Here is a 20,339-nt window from a genome sequence, read left to right on the forward strand (position 1 = left end):
AGTGGGAGGAGCTTATGACAAAGAAAGCGTCCCATTGGTTGATGTTGTAACTTGTGGTCCAATCAGCTGGAGCTTCACTAACATGTTTCTGTGAGAGTGTCGAGTCAATAAAGTTGTGAACGTACTTGTATTAACAGACTCAAGTAAAAAGTCCTAAAAAGAGCAGAATAATGAGGAGGAGGCGACTCTCTGTTAAGAGTCAGCACTGGTTCGAATCCTTCTCTCCAGAGAGTCTGGTGCACGAGAGGATACATCTGAAAACATCAAGGGTTGCGAGTCCGAGGAGGTGATTTTTACTGAAGCACACTCGTCACTGAACCACATCTCCACGTCTGATCAAATGAAACTGGCTGAAGTCCAGGTGGTTTCAGGGTCTGCTCAGTGTTGTCGTGAGCACCTCATCAAACGAGCGCCTGTTGCTGGAGCGTCGTCTGGAGGTTCTCTCACGAGTCTGAGCTTCACTGAGACCACCAGACGATCAAATGAACGCTGGATAAAAGTCATATGAAGATCCAGCACTTTCTCACGGTGATGAAACACAAGTATAAACTGCTCTTTCATTCATGGATGAAGGTTCGAACCAGACTCGTGTCTTTTCTTTGAGCTTTGACACATTATCCTTGTCTTTAGTGGGTTTTCAGTGTCGCTGTCAATCAATCAAGTTGTCGTTGACCTCTGAACGAAGCATAATAAAGGTACGAGTTCATAAATAAGCAGAAATCTTAATGAAAAAAACAAAAACATGACACATGTTCAAATTTTTCATAATTATAGCAGTAAAGTGAAAAATAAAATGACATGAAAATATCTAGAAAATCTAGAATTATTGTTTAACATTACACAACTATTTGTTATGTTACTGTATAACATGTTAAAAACTTAACCTCATGATCCTCAGATGTTTATACATCATTGTAAAAGTTAAAATGTACTGCTTTATCAATTACAATTAAGTTGATTATAAAACATTGTTGATGTACAAAAGTGTAACAGAACGAGTCACTCATTCATTGTAATCATTCACACATTAATATATATATATATATATATATATTATATACTTATATGTCAGTTTGTTTTCGGCTTAATTTTTTTTAAATACAACACTATCTAATACTGGTATTTTATCCCTATTTTATCTATATTTTCATTGAATAAAACTGTACTTAATGTTTTAGTAACTAAGATTTGCCTCAGTTTTATTTGATGTTTTTCATTTAACATGATTTTATAAACCAGTTGCATCTAGAATTCGATTTTAATAATAACAGAGTTTTGACATTATTTCGACAAAGGTCTTGAAATGTCCGAAGAGAAGAAAACCAAATGGTTATTACTGTCTGAAGAGCTGAACTAGGTTCAGCGAGTGACTAGTGACTCTTGACTAGTGAAGATGAGTAGAAACACAACTTGTGTGTCAGAGTCCTCGTTCCACTGATGCTAAAACACAAACACAGGAGACACACAATCAAATACACAAACATCTGGCTGTAACCGGTCCAGAGCTCTTGCTGGTCACGCTAAGATCTGGACGTCGGTCCGTGAACAGAACGGTGACTGGACCGCGGTACGAAAACAAGGTCAGGCATCTCCTGGTTTAAGGTTCAGCAGCACATGACGAGTGAAGACATCGTCGAACGGCAGGAAAATGTCTCACATTTTCCAAAGTTTTAAAACTGGATTCAAACCTTGTTCTTTCCTTTCAACACTTCACTCTGGCTGCTGATGCTCTGGATCCAGTTCTGCGAGGATCCTTCATCATCAACCTTCACCATCTTCTTCTTCTCGTCAAACGTGCATCTAGGACCAAAGAAAAACATGACATTTTCTTTAAAACCACCAAACACAATCACAAACTATGATCCAGTTTGTGTTTCAAACAAATATCTTCAGAGTCATTGTTGCTACAAACGTGGTGTTAGCATCGTAGCTCCAGAAGATACTGTTTCAACGAATACGTTCACGTCTCATTGACTGAACTTCATATCCGAAGCTTAAGATCTTGACCTGCAGCTACTTTCCTTCGAGCCTCCGCCGCCCGCCGAGGCCGACAATCGCGGCCGAGGAGGTCAAGAGGCCGAGAAGGAAGCGGCGGCAGCTACAGGAAGTGCTGGTCTGTACGTCACCCCCGACAGGAAACCCCTGCTGCGTTCTGGCCAGAGGAGATAAGGTGGATCCTGAGACCCCGGCGCTCGACGAGGGAGCGCTGATAACTCCCGGACCCGTCGTCGACACCCGATACTTCCACGCTCACCTCAGGATCAATGAGTGTTCCCTGCACAGGTTCTGACGACCACTGGCTAAACGCGCTCCGACAGCTTCCATGCACGGGTCAGGCCGGCATAAAACAAACAGCGAGCACAATTGGACTCCCGCCGGGCCCGGAGCGGCTCCTCGCCCTCATTAACTGCACAGCAACCGTTCCGACTGCCAGACCCGATTAGTCGGAGGCTTCACTCGAGCCTCAAACTTCCCTCTTTTATCTCCGAATCACAGCATCTGAGGCTCGATCCACTCTCAGAAGTTCACTCTGGTGAGCGGTGTTAGGGCCTGATAAACCGGAGCTAATGACCCATTGTTTGTCCTAATCTCTGGACCCGCAGGTCTCCTGCTGTCATCGTCCCGCCGGCGTTGGACTCGCTCACGGGTTCACGGGACGGCCAGCGCTCATGTGCAGCCACTTTACACTCCCGTCAACAACAAGGGTCCGGGGAGTCGGAGGTGAATAAATCTCTCGTCTATTTCCTCTTCCAGAGGCTCGTTGGTTCTGATGGATGGACTCGACGCTCCGGGCCAGGGAACGTCCAGATCCTCTCGCCGGGATTCCTGGGTCTGAGACTTGAAAAAGATCCTGGAAGCCATCGAGGGGGAAGAGATGGATCGCGCTGACGAACGCTTGGATCCTACGATGTTGAACTACTGCTTAACCGACGACTGGCTTCGACAGTTTGTTCATTGTTCACCATTTTTCTATCGATAAGTTACGTTTACACAAACTCTCTGGTGTCGCGGCGGACGATCCGAGTCCCTCACAGTTTCACAGTGAACGGACCAAACGCGATGGAAAAACGTAAAAAAGAAACAAACATAATACATTCAGAGAAATAATCACATGACGATATAAAATAAACATAAATATGTTAAATTGTTCATTTACTCATTTTGTTTCACGACCACCTTTTTTTTGTATGAGCTTTTTTTTTTCAACCAGATTCATGTTCGTTCTTACGTGAATCTCATATTTTGACGTATTGTTTGTTAAAAAATGTCAAAAATAAAGGTTTATATTAAAAAAAGAATGTTAGTTTGCTTATTAATATACTTTTTTATTTTTTTTAAACCTGATATAAAAGCACCTTTTTTCCCCAAATGTTTTCTTCAGGCATCACTCAGTCGAGGATCAAAAGGACAAAGAATAAAACTTAATATTTACATGTAAACTAACCAGAAATTAAAACATAACCAGGAAGATAAAAGAAGAAACAATAATAATAAATTCTTCTCATGTCGCTGCAGTTACACTGTTCTGACACTAGGTTTTTTTTAATTTTTTTAATTTTAAATGTTACATATTGGAGCTTTAAACTTGAAGCTGAGCTGCAGGTTGTAACTCTTTCTGTCTCTGGACAAACATCAACTGAAGTTCCTCAGAGCAACTTAAGGGACACATTTAGACCAGAAGGAGGAAAATCTTTGGCTCGACAACACATTGTCTCACAAGAGGAAAATATGTGGCGGAAGATTTTGTGATTTGTTTTTTTCAAGCAAATTCTGCTGAAGATCTGATGAACCACAGATGAACAACACGGCAGCTCGAGTATGACGAGGATTAAAGTTGGAAGTGAATTGAATTGTAAATATAATAATAAAAGCTCACGTTGTCAGGTTGGGCTCGGAGCGACACGGCTGCCACTGCCAGGTGATGCTGGGCTGAGGAATCCCGAAGGCCGTGCAGGTGAGCTTGTGTCGTCCGTGGAACGTGTACGGCTGGACGTCGACGTGGACCAGCTCGTCCTCAGATATCGTCGGCTTGACTGCGACACAAACATCGGAGAGAAAGAAACAACATGTGAGATCAACGTCTTTAGAATCAGGCGTGAAGAACACATGCTGAAGATGTGGTGAAGGTTCTACAAGGACCAGATGCAGGTGAAAGAATGAGCAGCACTTTCCTGAGGCTAGGACTCGTCCACGACCTTCAGGTGATCTATCTTATCCATCAACCTTATCATCCATCCATCCATCCATCCATCCATCCATCCATCCATCCATCCATCCATCCATCCATCCATCCATCCATCCATCCATCCATCCATCCATCCATCCATCCATCCATCCATCCATCGATCCATCCATCCAGTTATCTATCTATTTATCCATCCATCCTTCATTCCATCCATCCATCCATCCATCCATCCATCCATCCATCCATCCATCCATCCATCCATCCATCCATCCATCCATCCATCCATCCATCCATCCATCCATCCATCCATCCATCCATCCAGTTATCTATCTATTTATCCATCCATCCTTCATTCCATCCACCCATTTTTCAATCCATCCATCCATCCATCCATCCATCCATCCATCCATCCATCTATTTATCCATCCATCCTTCATTTCATCCATCCATCCATCCATCCATCCATCCATCCATCCATCCATCCATCCATCCATCCATCCATCCATCCATCCATCCATCCATCCATCCATCCATCCATCCATCCATCCATCCATCCATCCATCCATCCATCCATCCATCCATCCATCCATCCATCCATCCATCCAGTTATCTATCTATTTATCCATCCATCCTTCATTCCATCCACCCATTTTTCAATCCATTCATCCATCCATCCATCATAGATTTTAATTAATTAATTGAAGCAGTTCAAATATGAATCAATTAAAATCAAGAAGTTACATAAACAAATACAATTGAAAGTCGTGAGTACAAAGTAAAACGAGTAAAAGGTTGTCATCAGGTTGCTGGAATAATTTTGAACAAGCGATTATTCATGAACGCTTTTGAAACAAATCCAGTTAAAAAACAACAATGGCTGGAATGTTATCGTCGACCGAAGTGTGTCTAAAATGTTTTCTTATTAACACCAGATCCGAACGATCTCAACCCATAAATCATAAATCATAAATCTCTCTGGTCCATAATGACATCAAGATTATTTCCAATAACAATAATTCACTCGTGCTCAACACATGCGACCAAAATAGTTTCTCCATCACAGGCTTCAAACAAATCCTCTTGTTCTATTTATTATCTGCATCGACACTGTTTAAAACTGCACCGGACTTCTTGTTTACGGAGCCTCTCGGGGCACACATGGTGGGGATGCGAGTCACTGCTCAGGACTAGAGGGGGGGTCCGAGCGGCTGGAGTCTGCGTGCAGAATGAAGCGAAGGCAATTTACACACTGAGCCAAAGCCCCTTCAAAAGAGCCCCAATAATCAACAACAGCTGCCCCGGTTACGTCAATCCAGCCCTGGAATCAACAAACCCCCAAATTCTTCTCATACTGGAGCTGCTACCTGCAGACCTCCGCGAGGAGAAAACCCTCGAGTCCAGAGCTTTATTCACGGATCAGGAGTCATTATGAGTTTTACGACACTCACTGAGGACGACCAGCGTGAAGCTCAGGTTCCTGTGGAGACCCCTGGACGTGCTGCTCAGACTGATGGTGTAGACGCCGGCGTGCTTGGGCTGCAGGTCGTTGATGGTCAGGCTGAAGTCGGACATCTCGAAGCAGGTGGATTGATTCATGAGGACGCCATCCTTGTACCTTCCGAACAAAAACAAACACAATCAGCCACAAACACTTGACAAGTCAATGTTTGTGAAACCAATAAATGATAAAGTGGATTTTTTTCAATTAGAAATCATAACTTTTACATCTTGACTTTGACATTATCGTCTCTGAAGTTTAGATCCAGTAGAAATATGTGACATATTTCCTCAAAGTATAAAAACACAATGAGAGAAATTCAGAGAAAACTTTATTTCATGTATGTTTTGTGTATTATTTATTGTTACCAGAATAAAGCGATAATAATTGGACTTCAACCGTGTTTTTGTATTTTATTTTATTTCAATTATTGTTATTTAATTTATTTTATTTTCTCTAGATTTTTAATGTTATTCAGTAGTATTTAGAAACTTCCTTTTGGGTAACAGAAAAATAGAAACATTTCAAATCTATCGATGATGTTTTTCTATCATATTTTGTATCTGTTCAATACCTGTTCCCAAGAAATACATTTCTCGAATCCAACTTGATCAGATCAATTATAACAAAAAGAAAACATAACACATATAAAACATTTTGAAAACAAACAAAAAAAACAAGCTGTTTTATTTCATAAAAATAAATAATGAATAATTTCCAGAGCAAAATAAAACTCGCTAACAATTGACAAATCAATCTGATGTTCACTGCCTTCGTATCTTAGTAGTTTTTCTTTAGAAAAATACACACATTACCAAGTTCTGATGCGTTGCTACTGAAACTTGGCATCAAAGCAACATGTTTCGATAGTACTGAAGTATCTTCGTTGGTGCTGCTCAGATATTTTAGTCAATATTATTCAAACGTTTATTTATTTTGTAGTAACTTCAGACAAGACTGGAGGGAAATCCTGGCCCGGCTCGCCTCGACGACCTTCCACTCACACAATGAACAACTGATAACAAGTACATGTTTTCACCGAGACTAAAGTGCACAATTAACTCAACAAAAGACCAACCAAAGTTTTCCCTCTCGACACGGTCGTCTCGAGCTGGGCTTGAACCAGGGAACAACTTGTAACTTTTTTCTTTTTCTCTACATTATTCATTCACTCCACTGGTGCTCCAGAGCTGAGTACCAGAGGCACCTCCCTAATGTTACCGCTGCCAATACCAGCTGCTTTTTTTTAGTGTAGATCGTGACCATCACCATACTACCACCATATTACAAAACTGACGCTTTTTAAAATAAAGATGAATAAATAGTATGAATCGGAAACGGGACAGATACACACTCAGTAGTCGAGAGCAAGAACCAGAGCTCCTGATACATCGTGCATTGATTTGACGATCATACAGCGGATCTTGAAGTCCGACATGTCATCAGCAGAATGTCTGTGAAAGTTTCCGTGAACTCTGTTTAACTTCTGTGTAAATGACTCAATGACTCACGACTCACCATTCTATTTTGTCCGGGCGTGGAAGAGCGTTGACTTTGGGCTCCAGCACAACACTTCTACTTCCTTCTCTGACCGTCACCGTACTGTGGGATTTATGGCTGACGTGAAGGAAGGGATGCTCTGCAAAACAAACCAGTCAGAGTGTTTTTCTGGAGCCGCGGAGGAAGTGAACTCTTGAGTCGATCACCCACCGAAGACCTGAACTTTTGCCTTCGCGCTGCCGTTGACTGTAGGGCTGAGCTCCACGTAGCACCGGTACCATCCTTTATCCTGCATGGTGATGGTGGTCAAGGTGAAGCCATTGCTCATGAGCACGTCACCCCCGGAATGCTTCACTCTTGTTTTGTTTGTAAGATGATTTTTCTGGGGACGCGAGAACATCCATGAATCTTCCGGCGTGTGACATGTGAACGCAGCACAAACCTTCTCCCCGGGATACTCCCAGGTGAAGTTCAAGCGTCCGTTCAGTCTGGTCTCTGCAGTGCAGTTGAGGAACAGAGTGTCTCCGACGATCAGCCGGACCCTGCCGGTAGTGATCCTGACGTTCCTGAGGAAGTTAGCTGGGAAAAGACACGTGGATTAAAATCTCATTGAAACGATCCACCGGGACAATGTTTATGTTATTTTCCTGACTATAAGTCGCAGTTTTTTTCATAGTTTGGCCGCGACTCTGGAGCGACTTATGTGTGAAATTATGAACACATTATTAGCGGTATATCATTTCACATGTTATTTTCACACTAAACCACAAGAGGGCGCTCTAGGCCTGTGTTGATCATTTCCACGTAGAAGAGGAAGCATCTTCTACCTCCGGAGTTAGTTAGTTGTTTAAAAGTGACACGAGGATGAAGAGTTATTTGCAGTTACACGGATGGTTTGGTAAACTAGTTAGTTATTGATGCTATAGTTCTCTGAATAACTCTTCATATGTTATGTTAACATACCAGGTTCTCACTTCATGTAACGTAACATTATTCTGTTGTTGCCTCTATTTTTATTTTAAATTGTCTTTCAAGATCACATGCTGTTCTTGGTGTTGGATTTTATCAAATCAATTTCCCCAAAAAATGCGACTTATACTCCAGTGCGACTTATATATGTTTTTTCCTTCTTTATTATGCATTTCATGGCTGGAGCGACTTGTACTCCGGAGACACTTATAGTCCGGAAAATACGGTACTCACTATATTTCCGAGGGATGAATTCAGACTTGTGCTCTTGACCGTTCCACCGCGCGATGCAAGTCAGTAGGAAGTAATGGGTTTGGGGTCCAAAGGGAATCCGGAACCCCACCTTCGGATCCCATCTCGCATCCTTCAGGATCTCCTCCACGTCGCTTTGCCATTGCTATCATGGAAAGAACAAACAAATATTGTCTTCACTCGACAGATTCATATCTTTAATATAAAAGATCCATTATTGTGCGTGAGTTCTGGTCAGTTTCTCTCCGACAGTAAGTTGTAGACGAGCTCGTTCGACTCTATTGATATTGGAGCGAAGTACTCGTGATCGTTCCAAAACACACACTTCGCTCGCCAACGCGGCTCGTTCAGGAGGAGCCCTGCCCTTCCTCGTGTTGATGACTTTACAGTTGGGAGTTCACTCCTTCCTGCACTTCCTCAAGAAAACATGGCAGCGGCTTCAGATTGACATTCAATAAAGATCCACTTCCTCTTGAACACAGAGACGGTTGGAAGTGAATCAGAAAGAAAATTGAATTGTTGAATTTAACAGTTCAAATGTTGCAACTTTGACTTTTTCATTGAAACGTTTTTAACGAGTTTATTTATACAACTTTATTCAAGTGACAACGTATGAATGATTGATTGACAGTTTGATCCAGTAGCTCGGTACTCGTTTGGTATCGTCTGATGACACTAATATACCAACATTTTATATTGAATTTAAAGGGCAAAAATATTGAATTTAGAACATTTATTTTTGAATTATTTTAATTAGAATATTATCTATGTGACACTTTGTAATAAAAACAACAACAATACGTTTGAAAATATTCTTTTTTTTAATCTAATAATTAAAAATAAAATCAATCTTTCAATATACAAAAACATACAGTCAATCATTTTATAGACATTATTGAATTCAATTAAAATGGAAAAAATGCTTCAAAGCTTCAACATTTGAAATTTGAAATTCAACAATTGAAAATTCTGATAAACTTTTAAATATTTCTATGGTTACATCAAGATCAAACCTTCAACTTTATAAAGAAACATTTGGAACATTTGTTTCTTCCTTTTTTTGTAATTACTGTGAACAAATCAATCCAGCATTTCCTGAAGCAGGAACAGAAAACAGCGTTAGATTTATTCTGAGCATCTATTCTGGGTCGGAGCTCCTTCCTGCCCCGACAGGAAGCAGACAGAACGGCTCCTTCTGCCCTTGGATCGCCGTGTTGTTGACCAACAGGGCGTGACATCGGTGCGACACGAACGTCAGTCGTGGAAGGTCTCGTCGGGATCTTACCCCTTTGAGGACCACCTCCACGTCGGGGGACGTGGTTCTGCAAGGGACCACCAGGCTGGTCTCGTCACTGGAGATGAGCAGAACGTGAGGGTTCGGGAAGGAATCCACGAAAGGCAGCGATAGATCTGAGTGGAAACAAGATAAAGACAAAAAAAAAAAGGTTAGATGTAAGTAAGTAAGTAAGTAATTCTTATTTGTACAGCGCTTTTCTAGACCAGGGTCACAAAGCGCTTAAACAATCAAAACAATATTCAATAAAGTATATACTTTAAAGATCAGGATAAAACTGAGAACACAACAATAAAGTAATTTTGTCAAACACAACAAGATAAACAGTCCGATGAACAATTAAAGCTGCGATCACACCCGATTATTCCATGATTATTCTATTATCTTCACTGATAACAGAACGAGGGGAGACAGTCATACCAGCAGAACTGTAAACCGAGCTGACGCTGGTCCATGGAAAGTCCGGCGAAAGTCCGACGTAACAATAAAAGATCTCCTGTGTGTTTTTATTTGACGATTCATATAAACGTGAACATATTTCGCTTCCAAAAAAACACAAAGAGGCCTTAAATCTTCGACTAAACAAGACGTCTGATGTGGTTCTTCTCTAAACGATCACAGTCGACAAACACGTCCAAATTCCTTCTATTTTTTTCTTTTGCGCGGTTCTTCCAACGCTCGCTCGGGGGGGAAACGGTAGCTTCAGCAGGAAACCAATCAATGACAACGGCTTCCCGTCCAAACCACGCTCGTCCCGCTCACTAGAAGCCTCCACTGGACTCACCCCGGACGCTGACGTCGACGGTGCTGACGTGTCTCCGGCCTCCTCTGGTGGAGTGACAGCCGTACGTCCCGCTGTGATTGGCCGTCGTCGACGCGATGCTCAGTTCGGTGCAATGAGTCTCGGGGTGAGAGACGGTGTCGCACTCTTTCACCGTCCTGCCCTCGGGTGGACGACTGGAGGTGAGCGAGGACGGAAACGTCCAGTGCAGGCGACCGTGACCTCTGAGAGAAGGAGGTCAAATAAAGGTTAGAAATTTAAACGGCTGATCATTTCATTTATGGTTCCTTAACCAGGAGACATCGTTTCTCTAACACGTCCTGGATCCGTCCCTTGACTTCCTCCCAGCGAAGCCCTGAGACTTTACCACTAAAGTGATCCATCCATCCATCCATCCATCCATCCATCCATCCATCCATCCATCCATCCATCCATCCAGATATCTATCTATTTATTTATCATTCATCTTTCAATCCATTCATCCATCCATCCATCCATCCATCTATTTATCTATCATTCATCTTTCAATCCATTCATCCATCCATCCATCCATCCATCTATTTATCTATCATTCATCTTTCAATCCATTCATCCATCCATCCATCCATCCATCCATCCATCCATCCATCCATCCATCCATCCATCCATCCATCCATCCATCCAGATATCCATCTATTTATCTAGCATTCATCTTTCAATCCATCCATCCATCCATCCATCCATCCATCCATCCATCCATCCATCCATCCATCCATCCATCCATTTATCTAGCATTCATCTTTCCATCCATCCATCCATCCATCCATCCATCCATCCATCCATCCATCCATCCATCCATCCATCCATCCATCCATCCATCCATCCATCCAGATATCCATCTATTTATCTAGCATTCATCTTTCAATCCATCCATCCATCCATCCATCCATCCATCCATCCATCCATCCATCCATCCATCCATCCATCCATCCATTTATCTAGCATTCATCTTTCAATCCATCCATCCATCCATCCATCCATCCATCCATCCATCCATCCATCCATCCATCCATCCATCCATCCATCCATCCATCCATCCATCCATCCATCCATCCAGATATCCATCTATTTATCTAGCATTCATCTTTCAATCCATCCATCCATCCATTTATCCATCCATCCAGATATCCATTTATTTATCTATCCATCTTCGTCTTCGTCCAAAAAGACACTTAAAAACATCCTAATACTGCTCGTCTGTAACGTCCTTCTTGGATTGAAGCCTCAAGAATTGTTGTGGAAAAAATTATCTATATAAAGTCTTTATTTAAGCTTGTTTCTGGCAGAAGTTCAACAAGCGATATAAAGTGGAAATACTCCGGGGTATATCGCAGACGAGTCAGAGAGAATTCTTCTTTCATTCTTTCAATCCAAGAGGAATGTTACAGACGAGCAGTATTTGGATGTTTTTAAGTGTCTTTTTGGACGAAGACCACTGAGCTCCAGTCGCTACATTAAAATGAACAAACATTTTTTTGTCTATAACTCGAAGAAGAACAGGTTACTCTGAAAAGAATCGACATTAGTCGACATGAGAGTAGAAAATGAGTGACGTTTGAACTTTGGATGACTTTAATGTGTCAGCGAGACCTGCAGACATTCTCTGTGACTCATACGGAAGAATCTTTTTCTAAATGATTATCTTATCTCACAACACACAAACATTCACACACAGACTCACACCTACTGAGAAATTTGGATTTTTTCAATCAAGCTCTGATTGTTTTTGGAGTACCAGGAGTAAACCCACAAACACCAACATGGATCCATATTCAAGCATAATTTCTTTATTATCTATACGACTCATGTTCCTTAAATATAATCAAGAATTTATTTTTACATTATTATTATGTCTGAAAACCATTTTCTTGTTGCTCCGCGTGAAGAATCTCTTCTATTTAAGGCTCAAGTGTCACAGCTGGCCTCCATCTTCTGTGTTTCTTGAACATGTTCGTGTCTCTCTGGAGGTTTCGACTCGTTCTTGACGTTTATTTTTAGTTCTGGATTCATCTGATTAAATGTCGTTTTCACATGGGAACATGCTTTTCCTCAAACCGTCCCATTCTTTCCCAATGACATCACGGAGGAACTCGAAACATGTCGCGCTCACCATTTATTTTGGCTGCAGGATTGTAGGTCAAACGGGCTCCAGCTGGGATTGAATGATCAAGAAAGATAGAAGATAACGACGTCGGCCCTTATAGGGACATCAGACACGATGTATGGAGCGTTGAGAGTTTGATGGACAGAAGTCGAGTTAGTTCCTCCACTGACATTTAAATCAACCCTGATCTCTCTACATACGTCTTTCATTTCTAACGGTTCCCAGAGTAGCTTTCAATAGAAAATGTAAAGTTCCTTTTTTTGTGTCTCCAATGTTTTCATTTGGTCGATTAAAAAAAACGTTTCTGTTTTTGGATGATAGATTTTATGGGAATATTAACTGTGTGAGCTTCAGTTTATTATTATTATTGTTATCATTATTATTATTGTTATTGTTATTGTTATTATTATTACTATTATTGGTCAGATTTTGTGTTTCTGAGTGAGTTTTAATTGAGCGGGTAACGATCATAAAGGTTAATACGATGAAAGTTTCCGAGCCCTGAACTATGACATCATTATATACGTTTTATTATTGATAAACAATATCTCTCCTCGTTTTGTTTTCTCCTTCCCCACTGAGTCTGGTTCTGCTCAAGGATTCTGCCTTCTCAAAGGAATGTTTTTCCTGTCCCTCCCGCTGATTGGTTGGTTTTTCTCTCCTTTTGAAAAGTAAAGTGAATAAAAAATAGTTTGAAATAAAAGGAAGGAGTTCAACAAATGTGTGACTTGAGATAACCTTTGATCTGGATCTTTAACTAGAGTTGAATTGATCCAAGTCTGATAAAAACTCTCCCATCGTTGATGCTACTATTCTCAATAGTTAAAGCTCTAATTTAATATTGTCGTTATGATGTAATAACATTTATTTGACAAGATATTGTTTACCTGCATGTGAGGTGAAGAGTGTTTCCTTCGTGAAGAACCAGCTCCTTCTTCGCAGGCAGGATCTTCGGCGCATGTTGTCCTTCAGAAAGTCCTGAAGAAGAAGAAACAACAGATGGTTTATCAATAACTCCATCAAATATTTGTGAAATTCATCCATTGATGACGGATGTGTTAGCATTAATGTATATGTTAGCATTAATGTATATGTTAGCATTAATGTATATGTTAGCATAAATGTATATGTTAGCATAAATGAGGACGTATTAGCATTAATGTATATGTTAGCATTAATGTATATGTTAGTATTAATGTATATGTTAGCATTAATGTATATGTTAGCATTAAGTATAATTTACTTACTTACTTACTTGCATTAATGAGGATGTTAGCATTAATGCTAACGTATACATTAATGCTAACACATCCTCATTAATGGTAACATATACATTAATGCTAACACATCCTCATTAATGCTAAAATATACATTAATGCTAATACATCCTCATTAATGCTAACATATAAATTAATGCTAACACATCCTCATTAATGCTAACATATAAATTATTGCTAACACATCCTCATTAATGCTAACATATACATTAATGCTAAACCATCCCCATTAATGCTAACATATACATTAATGCTAAACCATCCTCATTAATGCTAACATATACATTAATGCTAACACAAACACATCCTCATAAATGCTAACATATAAATTAATGCTAACACATCCTCATTAATGGTAACATGTACATTAATGCTAACACATCCTCATTAATGCTAACATATACATTAATGCTAACACATCCTCATTAATGCTATCATATACATTAATGCTAACATATACATTAATGCTAACATATACATTAATGCTAACACATCCTCATTAATGCTAAAATATACATTAATGCTAACACATCCTCATTAATGCTAAAATATACATTAATGCTAACATATACATTAATGCTAACACATCCTCATTAATGCTAAAATATACATTAATGCTAACACATCCTCATTAATGCTATCATATACATTAATGCTAACATATACATTAATGCTAACACATCCTCATTAATGCTAAAATATACATTAATGCTAACACCTCCTCATTAATGCACATTGAAAACAAATATTTTATCTTCGTTTCTTTTAAGGTATTTATCAACGTTATAAGTGATGATGAGACAATAATTTCTCTCAAACAAAACAACGTTCAAATGACACAAACACTGAGCTCAGGGAAGGTTGTGCGTTTCATTTATCGACGACAACAATAGAAGAAAAGGTGAGACACGAATAATTCTGATCATCATAAATGATCTCTGCTCACAAACACCTGCGTTTAAAAACACTGATGTAAATCCGAGCAGCTGTGATCCAGAGAATGAGCTGCCAGTGTTTGTAGTTTCACTCAATACTCGTTTCCTGCCAACGTATTATATCATTGTTTTATTGTGTGTAAGGTTGAGCGCGAGGAAGAGAGACTTGGCTCTCGTACCTTCATGACCAGGATTTGTTAATCCTCGTGCGTTCAGTCAGACATAATCTAGTCAAAGAAGTGCAAGAGAATAAATTCAATGGAATTGTAGAGCGAGAGTTTTATTGTGTTATTATGGAAACAAGTGGAATCATTAATAACAGTTTCCTGCAATGCCACTCAAGCAAGAATAAAAAATAAAATCTTTTAAAATAAGGAGAAGTTAATTCTTAACGGCTTCGGGTTTAAATAACATCTCAATATAGATAAAGAGATGTATCAAGATAAACATTTGAATCTCCCTCCGATCATACTTCGAAGGGAACTTTGTTTTTAAATGTTTTTTAAATGGTTACAAATGACATTCAATGAACCCAACACAACTATTAAATGACTGCACTGTGGACTTAAAACCTCTGGATACAGTACAGTTGGTCTCACACTGTGATTTATTTATGACTTTAATCAACTTTCTTCAGCTTTGATAACAACATGAATCCACGATTTCTCAAGATTTGACTCCAATAATTCTAACGCTGAACGAGTCCAGTCGAGTCATCTCAGAGGATCATGGAAGCATCGGCTTCTGACGAACACGTCTGGTCGTGAGGAGAGAACGACTGTAATACAGCGTTAAAAGAGTTTAAAGAGTTTATTTCCGACATTGATTTAATTTCAACTTTCAAGTAACAAGTTAATCTTCCGTGACTTTGAACCATCTCTGATTTCTCTTCTGTTTGACGATCTGAGGCAGAATCTTTTCTATTATTGAAATTGATACAATTGTTGATTTGTCCCACAGGGTTTGGGGAAAAAAACATGTTTGTATTGTAATAACAAGTAAAATGCAAAAATAATCTTATTTACAAGATGTGCAAATATAACTGAACCTTTTTAAGTACTAATAAAAAACAGTTCAACTGTGATAACAAGTTCCAGGTCTGAGGTAGTTTCAAAAAATGAATAATTGATACTTTTGAACACGAGTATCTTATCTCGATACAACGTTTTAGTTTCTATACTTTTCTGAGTTCGTATACTTTCGACAACCTTCATGAAACCAGTCGAGGTGACGATGCTAGTGTTCTTCAGTCAAAGGTTCACGATGACGCAGTGATGATCGTCTCACTGCAAGAAGGTTGTCGGTTCACTTCCAGGTCGGGAGGGAGCCAACTTGTGACCTTTCTGTTTCTATGTTCTCCTGTGGGTTTACTCCGGACACTCCGGTTTCCTCCCACAGTCCAAAAACATACAGAGGTTGATCGAGAACTTAGGGAAATTATCCTTAGGTATGAGTGTGTGTGTGAATGGTTGTGTGTCTTTGTGTGTCCTGAGACAGACTGGCGTCCTGTCCAGGGTGTCCCCTGCCTCTCGCCCTATGATACTGGGATAGACTCAAGTCTCCCCCCCGCGACCCCCATAAGTGAGTAAGCGGTAAAGAAAATGAATGAATTCAGAAGAAAGTTATTGTGATTTATGTTTGGATGTTCTGTTCAGATCGTATCGATCAGAAACATCTGGGTCTTGGACTCGTCTTGGTCTCGGTGACGAGTCTCGACCACGAGTCCAGGAAACAGGAATTCATCCTAAATCCAAAAAGCAGTCGTTTTCTCTTGAAACTGCCGGGTCGGCAACTGAACGTCTTGTGACCAGCAGTTCCACGCTTGACACCAGCTGGAGTCGCTGCATCCCACGTCGCTCGTCCGAACTCCCACCTGCACCCGTTTCCTCTAGGCGACACCCCCCCGTGCCCCCCGTGCCCCCCGTGCCCCCCCGCAACAGCTGTACCACGCATTCCTGCAGCACAAAAATGCCAGAAATTTTCCCTCATTGTGTTCAAAGAGCCCCGGAGCTGGTTGTCATTAGCGCCGATCGGGACATAAACAGACATGAGACAAACAAAGAAGGGTCGTCTGAAGTCACTCACGGTCTCTTAAGACATATTTAACATTTACAAATCAATACTTGATCGATCAGGAGGTTCATGAAGGTGTTACAGTTACATTCGTAGCAACAGAAACAAACTTTAAATGTAGCAAGAGATCGAAAACGTGAAACATTCAGTCTGAGGTTTGAGACCTGTGCTGTGTCTCAAATCATACACTTAGAATACTAGAAGTTAGTATGCATCAGGATAGTGTACGTACTAACTAGTAACTAATCCTCCACAGATAGTATGTCTCAAATCATACACTTAGTATACTAGAAGTTAGTATGCATCAGGATAGTGTACGTACTAACTAGTAACTAATCCTCCACAGATAATTTTTCTCAAACATACTTCTCTTAGTATACTAGAAGTTAGTATCATCAGGATAGTGTACGTACTAACTAGTAACTAATCCTCCACAGATAGTATGTCTCAAACATACTTCTCTTAGTATACTAGAAGTTAGTATCATCAGGATAGTGTACGTACTAACTAGTAACTAATCCTCCACAGATAGTATGTCTCAAACATACTTCTCTTAGTATACTAGAAGTTAGTATCATCAGGATAGTGTACGTACTAACTAGTAACTAATCCTCCACAGATAGTATGTCTCAAATCAAACTCTGCTGCTACACACTAACAGGAAATGACGCGACAGCTTCTTCTTCTTCTACTATTTAACGATGGTTGCAAACAGCTGTAGGAACACTATCGACACCTGCTGGCAGCACGTTTTGCAAGTTTGGAAGAAGAAATAAAGAAAAAATATGAGAATCGAAATATTGGTGAGATATTTAAGCTGGTATCAGCAGCGAAGACATGTCGTCCTTCTACTGCTGCGAAAAATGCACCTGTATATATATATATATATGACGAAACTTTCGTTTAAAACGTCATTAAGATGGAGCTGTTTAGGGTGGTTAGTGTCCATCGATCCATACTCAGTTTTGTGGGTGTTTTAGTGACAATTTAGTGTGTATGCCGCACTAAATTTCGCACACTAAGTATTGAGACACACTTACGCACTAAAAATACTAACTTTGAGTACACTAGTATGTGATTTGAGACACAGCACTGGAATCTACTCTGGAATTGATCGTAAACTCATGAGTGAAAAGCAGTGACGCGATCACAGCAGGAAATACAATCATCAAAGGTTGAGAAATCCCACTCAAGTCTTGGCCGACTCTGAACTTATTGTTCTATTCCGGCACCTGATGACTGGACGAGGTACTGAAGGTAGGATCACGAGCCTTCGTGTAAGAGGAATAATGCACGGAATTCCCAGCGCTCTTCGTGGCATCGTGTTTCCCGTCTCATCAAGTCAACCAAATCTAAAATAGTTTTTTTTTTCGGTTGTCAAGGTAAGAGAAACAATGCTGCTCGATGACTGGCGCTTCAACCTTGGAATCTCGTGAATCACCGACAATGAAAGATGTCGAAAGAAAGCAACAAAAAAAGTGAGTTACGGCCGAACAATGGGCTGAACTCGGGACAATGGAGCGGCAGCACAACAGTCGCACAAGAATGGTGTTTGTTTTAGAAACGTGAAAGTATCGACACCAGAGTTCACTCTTTTGAATGATCGACGGTTGTCAGAGTGAAACGACGGTTCAGGGTCTTGCTCATGGGCAACATGATGTTATTGAAGCAAGAGCTGAGCAGTGATTGGATGAGATCAGTGATCAAGATAAATCAACCACACAATGTTTTAGAATTTACAAGGATTGTTTGTTTGTTTTCATCATAAATATAAAGTCAAAACGAGTTCCATAAACACTAAATACACATAAACAAATATACGTTGAATAAACATTTAGACATTATTTTCAGTTCATCAATTAAATTATAGACAATAAGAAGAATCCAGGCTGAACATGGTTCACACCGAGTCTGGTTTTGCTCGAGGTTTCTGCCTCTAAATCTGGTAATGATTAGGGCTGCAGGTTATATCGTAAAAATATCACTATCAGGTTATTGTCACGTGTGATATGCATATCGTAAAAATGTGCGATAATTATAATTTTTTTATTGTATAAATCCAGTATTTCTTAAATGTGAACTTCGATCAATCAGTGTCATGTTCTGTAAAGTTATTAATTTGTACTTCTATGTCTCGTTGTTGTTTACGTCTCCGTCCGTCTGTGAACTGTGCGGCGCAGCTTGTTAGGCTCGGTTGCTATGGTGACACGTCTTGGCTCAGTATATACACAGAAGTAATACTAACTTATGATCTAGTCAAACACTAGTGATCCAGTCACTCGTCTCTTTCAACCTCCTTTGTTAAAGCAACATATTGTAAGAACTTTTCATCTCGTCTCAGTTGTTTTCTTATAAGATCGTGAACTTCCAAACAAACCTGTCCGTCTTCACCGTATGCTAACGAGCTAAGTTGTTAGCGTCATTTATAAAGTGTTATGTGTACGTGTACAAGGATTTATTATTGATTCAGTGATATCACGACGCGCCGGCGGCTCCTCTCTGATGTCGCTCAGTTTGGCGGGAAACCGATGCAAGTCCCGCGAGACTGAGCGTTATAAGAGATATTTTTCTACCATCATGTCGACACCGAAGTGTTGAAATAAACGAAAGGGAAATATCATCGTTTTCCTTCGTTAAACCCCCGGACCTTCACTACAGTACTTGTGGCCACATTTATAGGTGACAAAAGAAATGTCGCATTAATATCGATATCGCAATTTTAAGACACCAATATTGAATATCAAAGTTATTTCCAATCTCGTGCAGCCCTAGTAATAACGCATCAACAACAATATTATGTTCATGATATGGTGTAAAAATATTTGTAAATTTCAATCTTCTCCCCACACTTTGGACAACAAGGATTTATTTCCTCTGGTTTCTTGGTTCAGGTCTGGATCTCTTCAGGTTCAGGTCCACGAGCAGTGAACCTCGCCAACTACAAGGTTAAGACAACAGTCGCGGGAGCACATTTTTATTAGCTATGATCTGGCCTGAGGAGCTTTGGAGGCATAAATGCCCAAGACTCTCCTGAAAAAGCAAGATAGAGAAACATCTGGTCGTGATGGGTGGTCATGGTTATATAAAGATGAAACATTCTGAAGGTACGAACCCAAAGATTTCTGCTCCATAATCTCTCACTAGGATTTACAAACAGAAAAAAAGCTCCTTGAAATTGGAATGTGGTGAAGCTTTAAGGGAAACAAGTCGATGGCTCAGATACGTGTAGCATTCTCCAGATACTTCTGTCATCCTTTAAGATCAGCGTCTTAGCCTCATTTGTACGTTAGAATAGCTTTAAGTCGTCCATACAATGGTTTTCTTCAAGATGCTCAGACAATTAGAATTTGAACCTGTTGTGTTCACACAAAGTTAAGTTTTATTTTCATTGTCAACTTAATATTTTAAGTTGTTTTTAAAATACATGATGA

The 20,339-nt window shown here is 40.0% G+C and overlaps 1 protein-coding gene across 1 annotated transcript in view; it reads right to left on the reverse strand.

Moving 5' to 3' along the window:
• The window catches only part of kdrl (kinase insert domain receptor like), a 66,592-nt gene that overhangs the window by 41,073 nt on the left and 5,180 nt on the right, over positions 1 to 20,339 (reverse strand). Inside the window, exons 3-12 of the mRNA XM_087799845.1 lie at positions 13,511 to 13,601; positions 10,484 to 10,704; positions 9,691 to 9,815; positions 8,388 to 8,550; positions 7,627 to 7,763; positions 7,395 to 7,566; positions 7,203 to 7,323; positions 5,635 to 5,801; positions 3,878 to 4,034; positions 1,689 to 1,800 (exon numbers count right to left, since the gene is read on the reverse strand). Of these exons, the coding sequence (XP_087655971.1) occupies positions 1,689 to 1,800; positions 3,878 to 4,034; positions 5,635 to 5,801; positions 7,203 to 7,323; positions 7,395 to 7,566; positions 7,627 to 7,763; positions 8,388 to 8,550; positions 9,691 to 9,815; positions 10,484 to 10,704; positions 13,511 to 13,601 (1,466 nt within the window). The remainder of the gene's footprint in view (positions 1 to 1,688; positions 1,801 to 3,877; positions 4,035 to 5,634; positions 5,802 to 7,202; positions 7,324 to 7,394; positions 7,567 to 7,626; positions 7,764 to 8,387; positions 8,551 to 9,690; positions 9,816 to 10,483; positions 10,705 to 13,510; positions 13,602 to 20,339) is intronic.

This window comes from Callionymus lyra, chromosome 9 (genome assembly GCF_982586985.1).
Source record: "Callionymus lyra chromosome 9, fCalLyr1.hap1.1, whole genome shotgun sequence".
Lineage (NCBI taxonomy): Eukaryota > Metazoa > Chordata > Actinopteri > Syngnathiformes > Callionymidae > Callionymus > Callionymus lyra.